At 40.6% G+C, this 23,664-nt stretch overlaps 1 protein-coding gene across 4 annotated transcripts in view; it reads right to left on the bottom strand.

Moving 5' to 3' along the window:
* The window catches only part of PAMR1 (peptidase domain containing associated with muscle regeneration 1), a 191,550-nt gene that overhangs the window by 8,685 nt on the left and 159,201 nt on the right, over window positions 1–23,664 (bottom strand). For 3 of the 4 annotated variants that reach the window (XM_032166267.2, XM_032166264.2, XM_032166266.2), the window contains 2 exons: window positions 11,329–11,379; window positions 1,008–1,220 (listed from right to left, as the gene is read on the bottom strand). In XM_032166267.2, the coding sequence (XP_032022158.1) occupies window positions 1,008–1,220; window positions 11,329–11,379 (264 nt within the window). The remainder of the gene's footprint in view (window positions 1–1,007; window positions 1,221–11,328; window positions 11,380–23,664) is intronic. The other variant, XM_032166265.2, reaches the window with a different exon arrangement.

The following is a 23,664-nucleotide window of genomic DNA, read 5'->3' as shown; positions in this document are numbered from 1 at the left end:
ATTCCTTTTCCCATGATTCAGGTTGTTGACAAACACCCAGAAGGCAAAGTAGAGGATTAAGACAATTATCTGGATAATCTAGGACAAGGACATGTTTTCTTCCCAGTAAACAGCCAGATCATTGTGGCCTGCCCCCAAATAGAGAGGCTGTTAACCTGAAGCAACTAGTGAATCAATTCAGTGAGAAACTATGCATCCCCACTGCCATTGGGGAAGGTTCAAACTTCTCTATACAATATTCCACTTTTCTGTCCAACCTACATATTTAAGTTTACCCCTTGATTCCTAGATTGCCTCACTTTGAGTTTACCACGATGACTTCACTTCTGCCTACATCTCTTTTCTTTTCTGCTGTCTTCCATCTGGAATACCATCCCAACTCCTCTTCACATCTACAAAACCTCCCCAGATTTCCAGACTGGCTCCAGTCCTACTGGATTCATGCAATTGTCCCTATTTCAGGAACGCTGATCTCTCCTTTTGCTGAACTTACACCACTCATCTCTTCCTATAACTATCCCTTGAATGTACAAGGGTTTACTCTCTGTCTGTTTTTAAACTTCTTAACATCTTCAATCCTCCCCCTCCATAGGCTGGCATGGATGATGTGTCTATTTTGTTCTTTTATTTCTCGCATCAACTTAATATTGCATAGAAAGTAGATAAGTGGAGCTATGTAAATGCTTATACACTGCCTCAATTCTATACTTGGATTTGCATATATTAAACTCAGTCCTGTCATCTTTCCTAAACTGCTCTGATAACTACATTCCTCTTCTTGATCACCTCAAGGTGTTGTGATCAGGGAAAGCAGGTCCTCTTGAGGTCAAAAAAAACAGAAGCAAATGTTTTTAGGATGGTTTCCAACCTCAGAGTTATATATGGTTTCAGAAAGGACTTAAGAGAGAAAGGCATTTTTCCAGGGGCTTAAAAACATGCAAAGGAGCTACCAAAAAGTCTAGCAATTTCATCAATATCTGTAGACTTCAGAAACAATTTTAAGTTACCTTTTATGCAGATGGGCTGTTTCCCTGACCACTCTCCATTCTGCTGGCAAGTTCTTTTCTCATTGCCACTAAGAACATAGGAGTTGTTACAAAAGAAAGACACAACGGTGCCAATTTTAGCATGGCGTCCATTGATAAGCCCAGGGCCCCCTGTTATTCTCTGGTACCCATTGACTGGGCCCCCAGGGTCTGAGCAGTTTCTTTCTTCAAGGACTAAAAGAAAGTAAAAGAAAAGGAGAATTGTTAAAAGTCTGAATTATTCCATTTTGGAATAGAATCTTTCGTTTCATTGAACTAAAAATACAATTATATAGGATCTGGTGCTCAAAAGAATTACTAAAATAAATCTTATAATAGAAAATTCATATATTAGACATGTATTTCCTTTGTTTTCATAATTTATTCTTAAATTGAAAAATCTAATTCTATATATAAATAAATTTGATGCCAAATCTGGCTCTTATATCATCTTGTCCATTTCTTTCTCAAACTGTAGGAACTAGGTAGCCCTGAGTAAAATAAATATCTCACCTAAATTTTATTATCGGTATACAAGGATTATTGTTTTTCAGTATTGTTGTATTATCTCCTTCATTCTTTAAAGCTTGGGCAATTAAAAACTATTCCGTTTCCTATTTGTATTGTACCCAGAAAGTAGAGCTGCTTAGAAATAAAAGTACATACATAAAGTGAATTTAGATTTTATATTTAATCTCTAGGAAAATAAGTGTGTTCAAAGTTAGAGTTAAAAATACTGGAGAACAATATAATTGTAGAGATATAATAAATTTCCCTTGATCTCCAAATATAACTTTCCATCTAAGTATTTGATATTCATTACAGAGGTATTTCTATTCTTTGACTCCTGTTGAATGGCTATTGAAGTAGAAATGGCATCAGCAGCTATTCTGAGCACTAAACAGGATTTTTAGATATATTCTGGAAATATTCTATCAGACAGGTAACATATTTCTCTCAAATAGATTATGACACTGTACTGAATATGACTTGCCTAAGGAAGCTGAGCTCCCATAGAATTCAAACTTCGACTACTTGATTTGGGTACCAATCACTCTATCAGCCTATCAGCCTATCAGCCTCCCTGCTTTCTTTTCTCTTTACTTTCGGTTTGGTTTTTTTTTTTTTTTTTTTTTGAGACATGGTCTCACTCTGTCACCCAGGCTGGAGTGCAGTGGCACAATCTCAGCTCACTGCAACCTCCATCCCCTGGGCTCAAGTGATTCTCTCACATTAGGCTACTGAGTAGCTGGGACCACAGGCACACACCAGCTAATTTTTGTATTTTTAGTAGAGATGGGGTTTCACCATGTTGCCCACGTTGGTCTTGAACTCCTAAGCTCAAGCCGTCCTCCCACCTTGGCCTCCGAAAGTGCTGGGATCACAGGTGTAAGCCACCACAACTGACCTTAGTTTCTTTTTTTTTAATATAAATAATTTCAACTTTTATTTTAGATTCAGGGTGTACATGTGCAGAATTATTACCTGAGTATATTGCATTATGCTGAGCTTTGGGGTACAATTGATCCTGTCACACAGGCATTGATCATAATATCCAGTAGTTTTCAACCCTTGCCACCTTTTCTGTCTCCTCTTCTAGTAGCCTCCCTGGTTTCCTTAAAATCATTTATTCTAAGACACAGACAGGCTCATCCCTATAAAACAGTCTCTGTGCAATGCAACTGTGTTTTTTTTTCTTTCCTTCTTTTTATTTTTATTTTATTTTAAGTTCCAGATACATGTGCAGGATGTTCAGGTTAACGTGTGCCATGGTGGTTTGCTGCACCTATCAATCCATCACCTAGGTGTTAAGCCCCACATGCATTAGCTATTTATCCTGATGCTCTCCCTCCCCCTCACAACCCCCCGACAGGCCCCAGTGTGTGTTATTCCCCTCCCTGTGTCCATGTGTTCTCATCATTCAGCTCCCACTTATGAGTGAGAACATCCAGTGTTTGGTTTTCTGTTCCTGCATTAATTTGCTGAGGATAATGGCTTCTAGCTTCACCCATGTCCCTGCAATGGATATGATTTTGTTCCTTTTTATGGCTGCATAGTATTCCATGGTGTATTATGTACCACATTTTCTTTATCCAGTCTATCATTGATGGTCATTTGGGTTGATTCCATGTCTTTGCTATTGTGAGCAGTGATGCAATGAACATACATGTGCATGTATCTTTATAATAGATTTATATTCCTTTGGGTATATACCCAGTAATGGGATTGCTGGGTCAAATGGTATTTCTGGTTCTAGAGCTTTGAGGAATCACCGAATTAGTTCAATCACCTTGAAATAATTTACATTCCACCAGCAGTGTAAAAGTGTTCCTATTTCTCCACGGCCTTGGCAGCATCTGTTGTTTCTTGACTTTTAAATACTCGCCATTGAGACGGGCATGAGATAGTATCTTGTTGTGGTTATTTACATTTCTCTAATGATCAGTGATGTTGAGCTTTTTTCAAATGTTTGTTGGCTGCATAAATGTCCTTAAAATTCATAAGGAAGCAAAAAAGACCCCATATAGCCAAGACAATCCTATGCAAAAAGAACAAAGCTGGAGGCATCATGCTAACTGACTTCAAATTATACTATGAGGTTATAGTAACCAAAACAGCATGGTACTGGTACAAAACCAGTACCTTTGAGAAGTGTCTGTTCATGTCCTTGGCCCCCTTTTTAATGGGATTTTTTTTCTTGTAAAGTTGTTTAATTTCCTTGTAGACTCTGGATATTAGACCTTTGTCAGTTGGATAGGTTCCAAAAATTTTCTCCCATTCTGTAGGTTGTGTGTTCACTCTGATGATGGTTTATTTTGCTGTGCAGAAGCTCTGTGGTTTAATTGGATCCAATTTGTCAATTTTTGTTTTTGTTTCAATTGCTTTTGATGTTTTCGTCATGAAATCTTTGCCTGTGCCTATGTTGTATGGTATTGTCTAGATTTTCTTCTAGGGTTTTTATAGTTTGGGATTTTACATTTCAGTCATTATTCCATCTTGAGTTAATTTTTGTATAAAGTGTAAGGAATGGGTCCAGGTTCAATTTTCTGCATATGCCTAGTCAGTTCTCCCAGTACCATGTATTAAACAGGGAATCCTTTCCTCATTGCTTGTTTTTGTCAGGTTTGTCAAAGATCAGATGGTTGTAGATGTGTAGTCTTATTTCTGAGGTCTCTGTTCTGTTCCATTGGTCTACGTGTCTGTTTTTATACCAGTACCATGCTGTTTTGGTTACTGTAGCCTTGTATAGTTTGAAGTTGGTTAGTGTGATGCCTCCAGCTTCATTCTTTTTGCTTAGGATTGTCTTGACTATATGGACTGTTTTTTGTTTCCTTGTGAATTTTAAAATAGTTTTTTCTAATTCTGTGAAGAATGTCAATGCTAGTTTGATGGGAATATCATTGAATCTATAAATTACTTTGGGCAGTATGGCCATTTTCACAATATTGATTTTTCCTATCCATGAGCATGGAATATTTTTCCATTTGTTTGTGTCCTCTCTGATTTCCTTGAGCAGTGGTTTGTAGTTCTCCTTGAAGTGATCTTTCACTTCCCTTGTTAGCTGTATTCCTAGGTATTTTATTGTCTTTGTGGCAATTGTGAATGGGGGTTCATTCATGATTTGACTCTCTGCCTGTCTGTTGTTGGTGTATAGGAATGCTTATGATTTTTGTATATTGGTTTTGTGTCCTGAGACTTTGCTGAAGTTGCTTATCAGCTTAAGAAGTTTTTGGGCTGAGACGATGGGGTTTTCTAGATATAGTGTCATGCCATCCACAAACAAAGAAAATTTGACTCCCTCTCTTCCTGTCTGAATACACTTTATTTCTTTCTCTTGCCTGATTGCCCTGGCCCGAACTTCCAGTACTATGTTGAATAGGAGTGATGAGAGAGGGTATCCTTGTCTTGTGCCAGTTTTCAATGAGAATGCTTCCAGCTTTTGCCCATTCAGTATGATATTGGATGTAGGTTTGTCATAAATGGCTCTTATTTTGAGGTATGTTCCTTCAATACCTAGTTTATTGAGAGTTTTTAACATGAAGGGATGTTGAATTTTATCAAAGGCTTTTCTGTGTCTATTTAGATAATCATGTTTTTTTCATCTTTAGTTCTGTTTATGTGATGAATTATGTTTATTGATTTGCACATGTTGAATCAGCCTTGCATCCTGAGGATAAAGCCAACTTGATCGTGGTGGATAAGCTTTTTGATGTGCTGCTGGATTTGGTTTGCCAGTATTTTACTGAGGATTTTTGCATTGATGTTTATCAGGGATGTTGGCCTGAAGTTTTGTTTTTTTTGTTGAATCTCTGACAGGTTTTGTTATCAGGATGATGCTTGCCTCATAAAATAAGTTAGGGAGAAGTCCCTCCTTTTCCATTGTTTTGAATAGTTTCAGAAGAAATGGTACCAGATCCTCTCTGTACCTCTGGTAAAATTCAGCCATAAATCCATCCGGTCCTGGGCTTCTGATTGGCAGGCTATTAATTACTACCTCAATTTCAGAACTAGTTATTGGTCTATTCAGGGATTCAAATTCTTCCTGGTTCAGTCCTGGGAGGGTGTATGTGTCCAGGAATTTATCCATTTATCCTAGATTTTCTAGTTTATTTGCATAGAGGTGTTTATAGCATTCTCTGATAATTGTTTGCATTTCTGTGGGGTTAGTGGTGATATCCCCCTTATTATTTTATATTGTATCTATTTGATTCTTTAATTAGTCTCTCTTTTCTTTATTAATCTAGCTATCTATTTTATTAATTTTTATTTAAAAAACCAGCTCCTGGATTCGTTGATTTTTGGAAAGATTTTTGGTGTCTCTATCTCCTTCAGTTCTGCTCTGCTCTTGGTTATTTCTTGTCTTCTGCTAGCTTTGGAGTTGGTTTGTTCTTAGTTCTCTAGTTATTTTAGTTGTGATGCTAGGATACCAATTTGAGATCTGTGTAGCTTTTTGATGTGGGCATTTAGTGCTATAAATTTTCCTTGTAACATTGCTTTAGCTGCATCCCAGTGATTCTGGTTTGTTGTCTGTTTGTTCTCATTGGTTTCAAAGAACTTCTTGATTTCTGCCTTAATTTCATTATTTACCCAGGAGTCATTCAGGAGCAGGTTGTTCAATTTCCACATAATTGTGTGGTTGAGTGAGTTTCTTAATCTTGCATTCTAATTTAATTGTGCTGTGGTCTGGGAGATGGTTTGTTATTATTTCAGTCCTTTTGCATTTGCTGAGAAGTGTTTTACTTCCAATTATATGATCAATTTCAGAGTAAGTGCTATGTGGCACCAAGAAGAATGTTTATTCTTTTGTTTTTGGGTGGAGAGTTCTGCAGATATCTATCAGGTCCACTTGGTCCAGAGCTGAGTTCAAGTCCTGAATATCTTTGTTAATTTTCTGTCTTGACGATCTAATATTGACAATGGGGTGTTAAAGTCTCCCACTGTTTTTGTATGGGAGTCTAAGTCTCTTTTTAGGTCTCTAAGAACTTGTTTTATGAATCTGAGTGCTCCTGTATTGGGTGCACATATGTTTAGGATAGTAAGCTCTTCTTGCTTAATTGAACCCTTTACAATTATATAATGCCTTTCTTTATGTTTTTTGATATTGTTGGTTTAAAGTCTGTTGTGTCAGAAACTAGCATTGCAGCCCCTGCTTTTTTCTGCTTTCTATTTGCTTGGTAATTTTTCCTCCATCCCTTTTTTTTTTTTTTTTTTTTTTTTTTTTTTTTGTGATTTTTCTTTTCACCCCGGGTGGAGTGCATTGGCACGATCTCGGCTCACTGCAAGCTCCACCTCCTAGGTTCACACCATTCTCCTGCCTCAGCCTCCTGAGTAGTTGGGACTACAGGCACCCGCTACCACACCCAGCTAATTTTTTTGTATTTTTTAGTGGAGACAGGGTTTCACCGTGTTAGCCAGGATGGTCTCGATCTCCTGACCTCATGATCTGCCCGCCTCAGCCTCCCAAAGTCCTGGGATTACAGGCGTGAGCCACCGCACCTGGCTTTCCTCCATCCCTTTATTTTGAGCCTTTGTGTGTCTTTGCCTGTGAGATGGGTCTCTTAAACACAGCACACCAATGGGTCTTCACTCTTTATCCAGCTTGCCACTCTGTGTCTTTTAATTGGGGCATTTAGCCTATTTACATTTAAGGTTAATATCGTTATATGTAAATTTGATCCTGTCATCGTGATGCTCACTGGTTATTTTGCAGACTTGTTAATGTAGTTGTTTCATAGTGCCTTGGTCTGTGTACTTCAGTGTGTTTTTATAGTGGCTGGTGACAGTTTTTCCTTTCACTATTCAGTGCTTCCTTCAGGAACTCTTGCAAGGCAGGCCTTGTGGTGACAAATTCCCTCAGCATTTGTTTGTCTGAAAGGGATTTTATTTCTCCTTCGCTTATGAAGCTTAGTTTGCCCAGATATGAAATTCTGGGTTGGAAATTCTTTTCTTTAAGAACGTTAAATATTAGCCCCAATCTCTTCTGGCTTGTAGGTTTCTCCTGAGATATCCACTGTTAGTTTGATGGCATTCCCTTTGTAGGTGACCTTGCCTTTCTCTCTGGCTGCCCTTAACATTTTTTCCTTCATTTCAACTTGGAAAATCTGAGGATTATATGTCTTGGAGTTGATCTTCTTATGGAATATCTTGCTGGGGTTCTCTGGATTTCCTGAATTTGAATGTTAGCCTGTCTTTCTAGGTTGGGGAAGTTCTCCTAGATGACGTCCTGAAGTACGTTTTCTAGCAGGGTTCCATTCTCCCTGTCTCTTTCAGGTACCCCAGTCAGTCACAGGTTTGGTCTTTTTACATAATCCCATAGTTCTCAGAGGTTTGGTTCATTCCTTTTCATTTTTTTTTCTCTAATCTTGTCTGCCTGTCTTATTTCAGCAGGATAGTTTTCATGTTCTGAGATTCTCTCCTCCATTTTGTCTATTCAGCTACTGATACTTGTGGTTGCATTGTGAAGTTCTTGGGTTGTGTTTTTCAGCTCCATCAGGTCATTTATGTTCCTCTCTAAACTGATTATTCTGGTTAACAGCTCCTGTAGTGTTTTATCATGATTGTTAGCTTCTTTGCATTGGGTTAGAACATAGTCCTTTAGCTCAGCAAAGTTCATTATTACCCACCTTTTGAAGCCTACTTCTGTCAATTCATCCATCTCAGCCTCAGCCCAGTTCTGTGCCATTGCTGGAGAGGTATTGCAATCATTTGGAAGAGAAGAGACACTCTGGCTTTTTAAATTTTCAGCACTTTTATGTTGATTTTTTCTCATCTTCATGGGTTTATCTACCTTCAATCTTTGAGGCTGCTGACCTTTGGATTAGATTTTTGTGGGGTCTTTTTTGTTGATGTTGTTGTTGCTTTCTGTTTTTCTTTTAACAGCCAGGCCCCCCTTCTGCAGGGCTGCTGCAGTTTGCTGGAGGTCCATGCCAGACTCTATTCACCTGTGTCCTTCCCACACCTGGAGATATCACCAGTGGAGGCTGCAGCAAAGCAAAGATGGCTGCCTGCTCCTTCCTCCAGGAGCTCCGTCCCACAGGGGCACCAAACTGATGCCGGCTGGAACTCTCCTGTATGAGGTGTCTGGCCACCCCTGTTGGGAGGTTCCACCCAGTCAGGAGGCATGGGATAAGGGACCTGCTTAATGAAGCAATCTGGCTGCTCCTTGGCAGAGCAGGTGCACTGCACTGGGGGAAATCCCACTTGTCCGGACTACCAGTCACCTCAGAGCCAGCAGGCAGGAAAGACTAAGTCTGTTGAACAGGAGTTCATAACTGCCTCCCCACAGGGGCTCTGTCCCAGGAAGATTGGGGTTCTGTCCATAAACCTGTGGCTGGAGTTGCTGGAATTCCTGCAGGGAGGTGCCACCCAGTGAGGAGGGATGGATCCAGGTCCCACCTAAAGAAGCAGTCTGGCCACAATCTGCCACAGCCACCATGCTGCACTGTGAGAAATTCTTCTCCATCCAAACTGTCCAATCTTTCTGGACCAGTGGGGAAAAATGGCCAAGTGAAACCGCAGTGATGGCTGCCTCCCCTCCCCCTGGGAACTTGGTCATCTTAGGCAGTCTCCAGCCTGCTGCCACTGGCCACAACCCAAGCAGCCTCCAAGAGACTGCACAGCTCTGTGCTTGAGACCAAAGGCCCTGGTGGCATGGGCTCACAAGGGGATCTCCTCATCCGTGGGTTGCACAGATCCATGGCAAAATTGTGGTTTCCCTGGCAGGGTAGCATATCACTCACCGCCTCCTTTGGCTGGGGTGGGAGTTTGCCTTACTCCATGCAGCTCCTGGCTGGGCCATCACTCCACCCTGCTTTTCCTCGCTTTCCATGGGTCATGACAACCACCTAGTCAGTCTCAATGAGAGAATCTGGATACCTCAGCTGAAAGTGCAGGATTCACTTGCCGTTTTCATTTTTCTCAGTGGGAGCCATAGACCAGAGCTGCTTCTAATCAGCCGTCTTGGCCCCCACAATTATGCATTTGATATGCTTTCTTTCCTGTAACTCCCCCAATTGCTTTCCAAGAGACTTACTTGGTTGCCTCCAGGCAAAAAAAAAAAAAAAAAAAAAAAAAAATCTCCATTCAGATAACACCTCTAAAATATTAGAGAATTAAAAATAAATAACTTTCCTATGTGCAACTTGGCAAGGCTGCAACAATTAGCCAAATCACTGGTTTGTCTACTCTAAGACCGTCTATAGACTATGTGAAAGTTGATCTCAGTGACACTCCGTATGCCTTTGGACTATGTAATATCAGCATTTTTTCTGGCAAATGAATCCAAAGCCCCCATTTTATTAATAAGTATAAAAAAGGGACCCCACTGAGTAAGCCGTTTAAAAATACTATGATGGTATAAAAAGGGTAATGGGTTTCTTGATGCTTCAAGTGGACTCAGAAAACTCCAGTGCTTATATTTTCAGAAATGCCTCCATGATGTGGGAGGAAAAGGCAGATAAAGCAGTCCATGTTGCTTCACTGATGGTGGTAGCTTCCAATAGCACAGATTCATTCATTCTGAAAATTGAGCTTAGTAAGCACCCATTGGGGCCCGCAGACCGAAATTGTCTCAAAAACGTAATATGTTATGCTTGAAAGTTTTATAAAATGGAATTCGTTGCAGGCATAAAAATTGGGAGATTTCATTTAAAAATCTATATTATTCATTTCTAACATAATTCAGATCTGAAACCCTGGGCCTGTATTCCCACATAGCAATAATCAACTGGAGTTGAAAAGTGTCTTTGCTTAGAAGGGAGCCCTATTCTTCACAGCCCCCAAGGGCTGCCTAGTTCTAGCAGGCATGTGAATCTGCAGCCAATTAGCCTATTAAAGGGCTATAATTTTTGTAATTTAAGTGGAGCTCCCCATCGATTTTGACCATTGCTAGATAGAGCTCATGGCCAAGAAAGATTGAGTGATATTTAAGACCAGTCTTGGAATACTGAGAGAATATCAACTATACTCTAGCCACATCTGCCTCAGCAGAGGATAAGAAATCCTTTCTACTGTTGGCTTTGACAGGTAAGCCTGACAGCTGGGTTTTTCTGCCCTTGGAAGGAAGTGCTTTCATGGTCCACTAGGCTCCCACTCTGTTACTTTCCAAATGCAGGGTTCTAATGGCTCATAGCTCTACTATATTTAATGTGGGTTTAACTAGCAGAAACTTTACAGAGTTTTTGAGCCCTTGAAAGTAACAACGATTTAGAACAATTTAGATCCTTTGTTTCTTTCACTAAGCAGACTTTAAAAGAAGACTTAAAGAGAAACTGAATCAGGACATACAAACACCTCTGCCCAAGGAATATAGCTATATTTCCATAATGCTTAGATGTGTATTCTTTTATAATCTGGCATTTCTGAAATCAAATCACATGTGATGTGTACTTTTCATGTAGTATTTCCTTCCTCACAAACCCAGAAAAGCTATAATTAAATCAATGGTACAACTTTAACTTGATGAGATCTTAGAATGGAGAACTATGAGAACCATTATTTGGTTTTAAGTTATTGCTTACGGAATGTCATCAGGATACAGCCAAGTGATGCTTCTGAGTTAGGATCCAATAGAAGGTACAATGTACTGAATGTGTGTGTCCCCCCAGTATTCATATATTGAAATCCAAATCCCCAATATCATGGTATTAGGATGTGGGGCATTTGGGAGTAGATTAGGTCACCAGGGTGAAGCCCTCATGAATGAGATTAGTGCCTCTATAAAAAAGAACCCAGAGAGCTCTCCCACCCTCCTTCTGCCACATGAGGATACAGCAAGAAGTCAGCATCTGAAGCAAGCCCTCACCAGACAACGAATCTTCTGACGCCTTGATGTTGGACTTCCCAGCCTCCAGAACTGTGAGAAACAAATGTTTGTTGTTTAAGTCACCCAGTCTATGGTATTCTGTTGTAGTAGCCCAAACTGACTAAGACAGAAGGCAAGACTGAAAATCAAGAGAAATACAGACAATAGAAACACGTTTATAAAGAATACGGACAATGTTGTTATCTAACACTACTCAAAAATAACTATGCTGAATATGTTCGAGGAAATAAAGCAAGATTGAGCAGAAGACTGGAAACAAAAAAAACAAAAATAAAAAAATAAACAAAGGAAAAACGTGGAACTGAAAAGTATAATGGCAGGAATTTAAAGCTCAGTGGATAAGTTTAATAGCAAATCAGATACCACTGAAGAGTATTAGTAAACTAAAAGATCGCTTAAAAAAACTCAGAATGAAGCAAAAAGAGACAAAAAGATTTAAAATGTATGGGAAAAAATAAGGGACATAGGGGATAGAGTGAGAAGCTTAAAAAAAAATGTAATTGGCATCCAAGAAAGAGAAGGTAGAGAAAATGGAGTACAAATAATATGCAAAGAAATAATAGCTAAAATTTTTCCCATACTGATGAAAGACATCAACCTACAGACTCACAAAGTTCAAAGCCAGATGAATATGAAGCAGCCAAGGGTTGGGGGAGAAACTAGAACATACTTTAAAATAATTACAGTTATTATCTCTGTCTTATAACATTAAAAATAAATTTTGCTTCTTTACAATTTTTTCCAAAGTTCTATAATCAGAAAATGTGGCCCTAAAATTTTGTTATTATTTTTGTTGTTTCTGGGGTTAAGTACATACCAAGCAAAATGGCTTGGGTCTTCCCTGCCAAGTTTCTAAATCTAGCATTATTCAGTCTTTCATGCCTATTTTTATGTGTTCCCATAGTCTCACCACCCCATACAAATCTCTTTAATATCTTGCATAATCATAGAGTAACATAATTTTCTATGAAATTATTTAAATAAGTTTATTCACTAGACTCTAATGGAAAAAGAATGGCCTTCAGGATCAGATAGATATAGGTTCAGATAATCATTTGGTTCCCCAGTGTCCAGAGCAAGTGCATAGTAGGTGTTCAATAAATATTTGTTGGTGGGTGGAAGGGATAAAGGGTTAAATATATTCATTCTTCCACTTAATGAACTAGGGTTTGGAAACATTACATAATGTCCCCAAGCCTTGCTCTTCTCATCTGTAAAACAGGATAACACTTACCTGGTTGGGCTGGTTCTGAGAAGTAACTGAAATAGCAGTTTCCTTTTCCCTTACTTGCCTTTGTTCACAAAGCACCCAGCTGCCTTTAAATGCCAATTTCCCAAATATATCTTAAAGAAAACCCCACAGAGAAGTATAAAAGCCCATTGTTGGGCCTATTCAAACATAATGCAATATTCCACTCCATTTTCTGAGCTCCTGGTAATGTCTACCCACGACGGCCTTCCATACCTCATTCCAAGGTGTTGATCACACTTCTGGGTGCCAACCACGATGTCTGTACATTCGTATCTTTTAATCCTGCACAATCAAGCCTTCAAATTGCATCCTATATCTAACAACTACTGGGTATTATTTTCTCTTATCTCTCATTTATTTTCTGTGCTTCCCAAAGCCACACTCGCTCCCCTGTGATGCTTTTGAAGTGAATTCTAAGACTTGCCCTCCCAGTTTAGACATCCACCTGGTGGGTACATAGGCCATCTGCACCTCATCAGAGCTCCTCCCCAGAGTCAGATTTCAAAACGATCTTTTTTTCCTATTCATTCTCTTTTTAGAAACCTTTGAGTCTCCCCATTGAACTGATTTATGATTCTTTCCTATTTGAGTTTTTAATGAGTGTTTCATTTGTCTTCAGTGGGATGGGGTTTTTTTTGGTGCAAAGCCAAATGAGAATTTAAAATATTTGCATTTCTGGCCTGAAGGAGCATCAAGGTCCTGCTTCACTAAGTGAAATATTCTGTGATTAATAATAAACAGCACATTGCCATGCTACTTTCAGGACTCATCCTGGAGACAGAAACACACTAGGTTTAGCGTGCCCTTACGTGCTATTGCATGAACAAAAAATAGGAATCAAAGGTGCATTTCTCTGGGATATTGTTTCAGATAAATATTTAGAGAAAGACCTTTCTTATTTTTGTTTCCTTTTTTCCTCCGGGCAACTGTATGAAGTGGTTCCCTGTCATGTCAGTTTACAGAAGCATATGTGATGGCTTTGGAATGGCTCTACAGTGAACACTTAAGTCTCCCAGATTCTTTTGCCAGCTCAAGGCACCCATTCCTCAACTTCTACATGAGTGCTTTGCAGCTGAGAACCGGCACTTGCAACCTTCAGAGGACTGCCTTTGGGCATGGCCACCACCCTGTACTTCATATGTGTACTTCATATGAGCTGAAAAATACCTAGGAGATTTTTGTCCCCCTAGGCCCACCCCAGGGTTGCCTGTAGGCAATGACTGATGGGTATGGAAGTTTACAAGCCCAAACAGTGTTCCTGGAGGTGTAATTTATACTCCTCAGAGCCCATGAGATCAGGTTGAGTCTGGAAGTTCAGTTGAAAACTTGATTCCATCTCTATTCTTATCTTGCTTCCCCAACGCTGTTACTGGTTGATCCTGGGAGTGCTTCCTTTGAAAAATCAGTTGGACCCAAGCACGTGACTCAGGGACTGCTTGGGGGGAAAAACTAACCTGAGACAACTCTGCTGTTTCCTAAGCCCTGGACGTCAATGTCCCTCATGCCTTCCCTCAGTCTCACTCCTGGAGGTGATGATATCACAAAGAGGTAGCTATCTTAACCCTGGGCATCAGGCCCTGTGTACAGCACTCCTAGGCAGTGAAAAGATCTTGGGGAGTATGACTGGCCAAACAAGTAGAGGCCAGATCCTCGTGAGAGGACCTCCAACCTCCACAAATACACTTGCCTCGGGCTCCAGGCCAGCCCCACACCAGCCAAGATGTTTTACCTGAAAGAATTAGGTAGTCTAAGACATTGGGCTTCCCCAACTAAACAGCGTGTACCTAAAATCTGCCATGAGATGATTCCCTCTGATGATTTGGTGCTGTCTGTGTAAAGCAAGTAACCTTTTTACAAGTCTGGGGCACAGAGGAGGCCCCAAGAGTGACAGCGACTGCCTTTTTCATGAGCCTGAATTACAGGTCTGAGAGACGGATTTTAGTGGATTCAAGGCAAGTAAAGTGACATCCTTTACTCACCTATCTGATTGTCATACTTGACATAAAAGTAGCTGAGATGACCAGGTCCATAAATTCTATAGGAAGTGAACATGGTGATGGTGATATCAGGGAATAACTATATCAGGACAATGTGGAGTTATATTCAGGAAGAGTGTTTCCTCAGTGCACGCTCATGACACCATTTTCTTCACATTTAATGAGTGCCTTCTCTGTGCCCAGCTGAATAAGCCATTAGAAGATGTTTTTCTTTATGTTTAATATATACATTTTTTATTTAAACCCTGAAATAGAAGTGATGCCAGTCCAAGCTATTCTACTAAGGTGCTTTATACTTCTCAAGGCTCTCTCTAGCTTCACTTAAACACTTACCAAAAAAAGATTTAGGGCTTTCCTTCCACTTACTTATTCCTCAAGTCAGATTTTTACCCAACACAATCTTTTTTGATCAAAAAAGGGAGCTAATAGTTCAACTAGTACTTGAAGGGATGTCACTGCAGGAAATTCAGCCTTACTTCTTTGGGCCAACTCAACTCATTCTGACCAGAAAAGGAGAAAGACAAAGAAAGAGCAAGAGTAGGGAGAATAAATATATATATATATAATTTTTTTTCACTTGCACCAATTCTTACTGACTAGTACCTTTCTTAACTTTGCTTCTATAATTATGTTGGAGGATAAGTTGTGAACCAATGAGTACAGTAAAGGTAATCATGGGTCCTTAGATGAATTTGAATGAGGTGCAGGGTCTCAGCAAATACTAGCCAACTCCAGAAGTTGACTGTAGTCTGGATTGTAGCAAAGATTTCATCAGGTGCAATTAATTGAAGTGGGTTCATACCACTTAGCCTCCCGTGCTGTCTGAAAAGAAATTTCTTAATCTACAGGTAGAATGCTGAGTTAAATGGAACCAAATTCTAATTTAAATGCTTCTGCTGAGAATAATCACTGGAGATTTGTTGGAATTGGAGCTCCCAGTTTTATCTTATTTGTGTTCTCCCTGTGGTACTAGATAGAACTGTTGATGCAGAGATCACCATTTAACCAGGGCACATTTGTGCAGTTAATGCAGTGTGGACAGTTGATCAGGGCACAATTACAAGAGATGAGACAATTAGAAGAGACCCAGAGACACTTCTTTATGATGGGAGCAGCCATTTTCCAACATGCTGCACGGCAAAGTTTGAACAAACCCTTCAGAAGATACCAAATCCTCTGGGAAGTATTGTTGGCTCTCTCCACAAATAACACTGCAGTCTCCACTCACTCCCATGACCCTACAAAGGACTAGGTTTGCTCTTACGCACAGAGAAGAGCTTGTGCGTGTGCACACGTGTGTGTACAGAGTATCAATTCTTAGATCTAACTTTTTTTTTAATCAGCAATACAGATGATTCATATTTTGAGTATCCTTCAGATCATGCAACCCTAAAATATACATTGGTCAGCATTGATCAAAGGCTTATCTAATAGTTTAGAGAAACAACCAGATGGTGATCTACCTGACTGTGGTACTTAATTTTATGTGTCAACTAGACTGGATCATGAAATGCCAGATATCTGGTTAAGCATTATATCTGGGCGTGTCTGTGAGGGTGTTTCTGGAAGAGATTGGTGTTTGAATTGGTAGAACGAGTAAAAAGGATTGCTCTCTCCCAGTGTGGGCAGGCATCATCCAATCTGTTGAGGGCTAGAATAGAATAAAAAGGTGCCGGAAGGGATAATTTGGGTTATCTCTCTGCCTGAATGCTTGAGTGGGGTATCCATCTCTGCCCTCAGCACTCTTGGTTCTTAGGCCTTCAGATGCTTACTGAAGTCTGCACTATTGGATCTCCAGCCTTCAAATTACACCACTGCCTTTCCTGGTCTCCAGCTTGTAGACAGCACATCATGGCACTTCTCAGCCTCCATAATTGTGTGAGCCAATACTTTGTGTGTGTGTGTGTGTGTGTGTGCGTGTGTGTGTGTGTATACACATATTTATATAAATTCTATTAGTTCTATTTCTTTAGAGAACCATGACTAATACAAAGCTGTAGACCTCTATTAAGTTAGCTCCTCAAGGAAACACCTTCATGAGGTGTCTCAGGTTGGGTTCTCCTAGAAGCCGCCTGTGCGACAAGGCTTTGAGTGCAAGCAGTTCATTTAGGTGACAATCTTAGGAAGAACCAACAGTGGAGTGAGGGAAATAAGACGGGGATTATTATAAATGAGAAAGGAGATAAGACTGCATTATCAAGGAGGTTACCACAGGGGATTACTGAGGCTGAATGATGTTTAGAAATTCTGGGAGACAGTGTGGAGCATGTCTCATCATTATCCTACTCACGGAGGAAGGGATATGAGTTATTACCTACCAATTGCCATTAATCATTTGTTGAAGGATGATGAGATGAACATTAACAAATACCTCCCATTTGCCCACCTATAGGAGCCTGTGCACCCTGAGAGCCAGAGAAAGCCTCAGACAGGGCAGAAGGAGCATGAAAGTACAAGACAGTTGGGTTAGCATGCACAGAAACGGTATGCATGATCAAGTCCAGCTACCTTTTTCTTTTCAGGAAGGGGGGAATGATCTACTTTTTAGAAAAATACAATATTTGAAAAATTAACATTTCTATAATTTACAAAACTGAAGTGAACATTTCCTCAGCCCCCATCCTTAGATAAGGGGAAGAAAAGAGTAGATGTTAGAATAAAATCAGCAATGGTTTCATCTCCAGATGAATGTGTGTTCACTTTCTTTTAATCTCCATCCCATCTAATGCTCTTTTTTTATTGTTCTTGTTCAGCTTCTAAATTATTTTATTTTACTTTAATTATTTATACCCTGCTTGCTTTCCAAAAGAGTTTGCAGTGATTTACAAAACTATACATACAAAACATGTATTTCTTTTTTTGCAAATGTTATGTTAATGAAATATTTATGATTGCCAGATACCACCTGAGCTAAAAACCAAGTCAGCCAGGGTACTATTCTGTTTCTTTAATATGAGCTGGGTTTTGGAGCTATAAGATTATCTGAGAGTTCCAGCAAAGGAAACAGATCCAGAGTCAGCCAAATTGATGACTGTCATCTAACTGGTAGTAAGCGCCAGGGATGGAGAGATGTTTGTCTCAATTCTTAGCATACTCTTGGCATCCATCCATTGTCACTTGTCACCAAAGTCAAGGAAACAACTTGTGACAGAATTTTGGTTCTGTTTAGAAAAGGCATTAACTTTCTCATCAGGGCATTGTTCATCCTGGAAATCTACTTAACATGAGGCCAACTCTTAGAGACAGCATCACATGGCCTCTCTTCTCTTCCTCATTTTTTCCTGTTCAGCTTATATTTGAGTTTTGTGTCTCTGGACCAAACCAAATATTTTTTACTCCCAGGAAGGTCTTCATCAACCGGGAATAAAGACACCAACTGGTGATGTAATCCCCACCGAAAACTCTTTTGATCCCTTTCCAGCCAATGGAATTCTTCCCCCCTGATGTTTTCCAGCCCTCTGGGGGTGTGAATGAGAAATTCTCATTCTCTCTCTATGTGAAATTATGCTTGGATTGCACACACTGTTATTTTTCCATCCGGCAGCAATTTAGAGGCTGTGGCTTACAATTAGCTATTTGATCTTAATCAGTGTTGTCTTTGGGCATGGTACACTGTGTCTTTCGGATACCACTTTTCCGGTGTTTGGATGGCCTATTTATTTAGACAGCTGAAAGTGCCTGTGCCTAAGAGACAGGTCAACTTGGAAAATTTTTTGAAAAGTCCTAGTCATTTTATTTCTTCTTCAAAATCAACCTGACACATTCCCATTTGACAGTGTAGATGGGTAGCCTATGTATGTGTTAGAAACTTCACCGTCCTCTACTGAATCTGCTTGGTAACATTAGTTTTCTTGGGGCTTCCCCAAATCTCAGAAGATTTCTGCTTCAGCTCCTTGGGGGTGGGTGACAACTCTAAACTACTGGGGGAAATGTTCCCCAGTGGTATTCATAGCCAACTGCTCAAACTGTAAGAAATGGCCTGAGGTGGGCAATTCTGTTCTGTTTAGCCTTGGGGATGAAGAGAATGACCTCGCAGAAGAGTTCTCAGCTGCTAAACACATTTGAGTCCTAGGAGATCCCACCCAGTTCCTGGCATACTGGAAGCATGTAATAACTTTCATCATCACCATCACTATTACCAAAGCCTTGCTAGAAGAAGCTGTAGTGGAAACTGCATGGCATGTAACATTCTTCTAAGGACTAGGAAAGGGCTAAGATTCAAATTGTTTTATAGCTTTGTCAAAAGGAGAGGAAAACATATACTGGATAGCCGTGCCTTATTTCCCCACTGCTTGGTACCTCATAGACACTCAAAAATGTCTAGCTGAATGAATCTGTAAAGTGCAGGTAATCAAAGTATCTACTACATGGGAACATTGAGACAAATAAATGGGCCACGTCACATAAAGCCCAGAGCCTGGCCTATAGTAACGATAGAGAGAATAATGACTATTGCTTTAGTACATGGATACCAACAAGAATACCTTGCGTTTTGCAAAGAGGAAGCTTTCATTTTCTGACACAGGAGGAGGGACATGTAGTTAATGCCCTGCAAGGGGAGGGACAAGTGGTAAACGTCCCACAAGGCAGATGCCTTTAAGGAAAATTGGGGTTCTATAACCATTGCCAACAGGCTGGTATCTGTTTTGGGTCCCATAATGTCAGGGATGCTTATTTCCAACAGAAGTTAATTGTGCTATGCTCTCACTGTTTGTATCCTCCTCTTTCTTTTTTTTTTTTTATATATTTTTTTTACTATACTTAAGTTCTAGGGTACATGTGCACAACATGCAGGTTTTTTACATATGTATCCATGTGCCATGTTGGTGTGCTGCACCCATTAACTTGTTATTTACATTAGATATGTCTCCTAATGCTATCCCTCCCCCCTTCCCCCACCCCACAACAGGCCCCAGAGTGTGATGTTTCCCTTCCTGTGTCCAAGTGTTCTCACTGTTCAATTCCCACCTGAGTGAGAACATACAGTGTTTGGTTTTTCGTCCTTGCGATAGTTTGCTGCGAATGATGGTTTCCAGCCTCATCCATGTCCCTACAAAGGACATGAACTCATCATTTTTTATGGCTGCATAGTATTCCATGGTGTATATGTGCCATATTTTCTTAATCCACTCTATCATTGTTGGACATTTGGATTGGTTCCAAGTCTTTGCTATTGTGAATAGTGCCTCAATAAACATACATGTGCGTGTGTCTTTAGAGCAGCATGTTTTATAATCCTTTGGGTATATATCCAGTAACGGGATGGCCGGGTCAAACGGTATTTCTAGTTCTAGATCCCTGAGGAATTACCACACTGACTTCCACAATGGTTGAACTAGTTTACAGTCCCACCAACAGTGTAAAAGTGTTTCTATTTCTCCACATCCTCTCCAGCACCTGTTGTTTCTTGACTTTTTAATGATTGCCATTCTAACTGGTGTGAGATGGTAACTCATTGTGGTTTTGATTTGCATTTCTCTGATGGCCAGTGATGATGAGCACCCTCCTCTTTCAACCCTTAGTAGGTAGACAGTCCATCCCAGTTCTAATGAATTACATCTTAATCCAGAACCCAAATACAATCTGCCTGCCACGTTAAGTCCTGTCTCAGTGACCTCATCTGCCAAAGCAAAAGCCAAAACGGCCTTGGCAAGAAGAAGACAGGTACAAGCAAAGCATTAGCAAAGCAGTGGTGGGTCTGGCCCTTTTAACACTGATGGGTGCTCTGTTCCCAGCTCTTGGAGGTAGTCTTGCTGCATTGTTTATATGGCTTCACCTTGGTATTTGGCTGTAGCCTTGGTATTTGGCTAGAATGCTGTCCATGCTGAAATAATTCCTGAGTAGCAAAATGCACCCCTTATGTCACAACCCCCAAGCCTCTTGCCCTGCATGAGGCATAGCAATGTTTTGGTCAAGGCCCATGGAGCCCAGGAGAATTCATACTAAGACGTCACTTGGGCTAGGTAGACCCAAGCTCATCTAAAAAGGATTGATCTAATTGAAAAGAAAACTTTTCCCCAAAATTAAAAAAAAAACAAACCACACATACACACCCACACACACTCACCTTGGTAACTATAAAAGGGCAGCTTCTTCTATATTCAGTGACAGCTTTTGTTTTTTGGATCTAAATCCAAATGGGATGGCATCTGTCTGAATACACCAAGGAGGACATTACAGATTCATTTCGTATTAGGGAGAGCGAGTAGATGAGAGACCCAGGTAATGTGTAAGAAAACAGTGGCCCGCTAGCTGATGGTCTTCCTGGGCTTCTCCAGTCTGCAAAGGCTCTGGGCTATCAAGCGCATGCGGGTAATAGCCATGGATTCCTTGGGACTGTTCTCCATGGAATTAGCCCTATGCCCTTCATACCCTCGCAAGACAGATTGCTCCTTTGTTTTTCTCCCTGCCCCTTTAACAAAATACCAAAATGTTACTCTGAAGTCTTGATTACTCCTTTTTTTTTTCTTCTCCCTGTCCCTTTAACAAAATACCAAAATGTTACTCTGAAGTCTTGTCTCCAAAATGACCAGCAGAGGACTGACAGAGCCCACACTAAATGAGTGACTAATAAAACCCCATAAGAAAAAGGGAGGCTGGCCAGATAACATGATGCTTTGAGCAACCTGCTCTGGAGTGTCCGAATCTAGTTTCTCCCCAACATTACTCTATTTGTCATTTCTAACAGCCCCCTCCCAAGGCTGTCCAGGTTACAAAGCCTCAGCATTCAACATGCCTAATGTGGGTGTCTTTTCCTGGGATCCAGTATTTCTTTACAACAATGACACTGGCACCACCTACTTGTCCTTTTAAAAGCAGATCTTTCTTGCCTGTATGTTGGTGCAGTGGTGGCAATATTTAGTGTTTAGCAATGGCTTGGGGAGGTTTGCAAAGGAAACTCAGACAGCCTTGGGAGAGTTTTCTTAAATCCTAGGACTTTGAGAAAGTTATGTCATAATTGTCTAGATTGTAGAAACTAGTGTTGTTGCCCTAGTCCCTTATCCAGGGAATCCCTTACTTTCTACCATACTTTTAAATGGCCGTAATGTGGAATCAGAAACAGTGGGATGGCTCCTATTACTCAACTCAGTGCCTTATGTGGATCATCTCATCCCCTCCCTACAAACACCATAAGAGGAATTTGGTATTATTTTTCTGGAGGTTATAAATGGGGAAACTGAGGCTCATAGGAGCTAAATGACTCGCTCGAGACCACCTGACTAGTTAACTGAAGACTCAGTGTCGAACCAAGGTTTTTCTGGCCACAGATTCTAAGGTGATTCTTCACCTTGGGGCGTATCATCTCACGATGGACAAAGATGCACCTGTCTTCTGTGTATTAAGGATAAGAGAGGTCTTAGAACTGTGAAAAAGGCAGTAAATAATCCCATTTTTAAATGCCTCACCCTCAGAGATCTCAAAATAATTTGCAGTAATTCCACCTAGCCTGCAGTATATGCATCTGTCCGTGATGGGAGAGACGATAGCTTACCCACTAGGGGTCTCAGTACATTCTCACTGGTTCGGCTTCATGTTTTCATGAACACCCCAAAGTTCCTAATTGTTTATTCTGATGAGAAGCGCGGGTCTCCCCTTTGAAGCTAAAGCATAAAGTGTGCCTCTCAGCCTGAGCTCTTTTCTTCCCAGGCCTTGGGACGGGCCAGTGGGAACCTTCAGAGACTCCAAAACCCAAATGAATCCAGATTCACCATTTTTCTTTAATTGGTGGAGGCCAATTTGTTTTGCTCCAAGGCGCGTCAGAGCCCGCAGTGTGAGCATTGTGCCCCAAGAGTCAGCCCGTTTCATCGTCCTTCATTAGGATGCAGGGGGAAGTCCCGGCCCCGTCAACTGGGCCGGGGGAACAAAGGCGACATGGAAATTAGAGCAGGACGATGAATCCCTTGCTCTCCACTTCTTCAAAACAAGATTCTGACCATTTACTCGAGGACTCATTTTGTCGTTGTGTTCCATACAAAGAAACAGGAAACTTCAGAGGGAAGAAGGGGCCCCAGTTTCCTACACGGTGGCCCAGGGAGGCTGGAGGTTGCTGACGGTGTTGGCAGGAGGCTAGCTTGGCCTCAAGGCGGAGGAGGGGGCTGTTCCCCTTGTTATGCTTCTGAGGAGGTCACCCAGGCACCGGGGGAAGTTTTTCCTCCTTCGGAAGCAATCTAGGGCAGGTGAGGCCTGGGGTAGCAGCCCTTGAAGACTGTCCCAGAGGGGGCTCTCACACCTTCTTGACACCTGGTACTAGGCCAAATCTAGCTGATTATTTTGCATTCTTTATCTCCTGTCCCATGAAAGTCTGAAGGAGAAATTTCTCCCCAGACCAATGGAATTCCCTTGAAAATAAATTCATTTCCAGCTTGACAAGGATGGATCCTAGTTTCTGAAATGCAGGTCCCAAGTCTTACTTTGAGGACAGGTGTTGATAATGAATGGCTCATCTTCTAAATTGCCAAAACCTTTTAGTGACCATAGTAGCTCTCAAAATCAAAATACATGTACCCTTTGAATGAACAGTTCAGCATCTAAGAATTTATCTTACAAAAATATTTCTATGTATGAACAAAGAAATATATGTAAGGATATCCATTGCAGTGCTCTTCATAATAGCAAAATGTTAAAAGCAACATCAAGGCCATCTTAAGGACCTGGATGAATATATAATTGTATTAATACATTCAGCCATACAATGAATACTCAGCAATCATTTTTTCAAATCAGAATACCAACATGGACTGATCTTGAAAAAATATCCATAACATGGGGATTGAAAATAAATTGAAAATTTGTATGAATACTTAATCCACTTGTGTTTAAAACAAGGTTTTTCAACCTTGGCACTACTGATCTCTGAGCCAGATAACTGTTGTGAGGCCTGTCCTGTGCACTGTAGGATGTTGAGCAGCATCCCTGGCCTCTACCCACTAGATGCCAGCAGCACACCACCTCACCCCTACAATTATCACAACCAACACTGTTTCCAAACATTGCCAAATGTCCCCTGTGGGTAGAGATGGAGAGCAAAATCACCCCTGGTTGAGAACCACTGGTTTAAAATAATGA

The sequence above is a fragment of the Hylobates moloch genome, unplaced genomic scaffold, assembly GCF_009828535.3.
Source record: "Hylobates moloch isolate HMO894 unplaced genomic scaffold, HMol_V3 SCAFFOLD_11, whole genome shotgun sequence".
Taxonomy (NCBI): domain Eukaryota; kingdom Metazoa; phylum Chordata; class Mammalia; order Primates; family Hylobatidae; genus Hylobates; species Hylobates moloch.
This window is presented reverse-complemented; position numbering and strand designations above follow the sequence as displayed.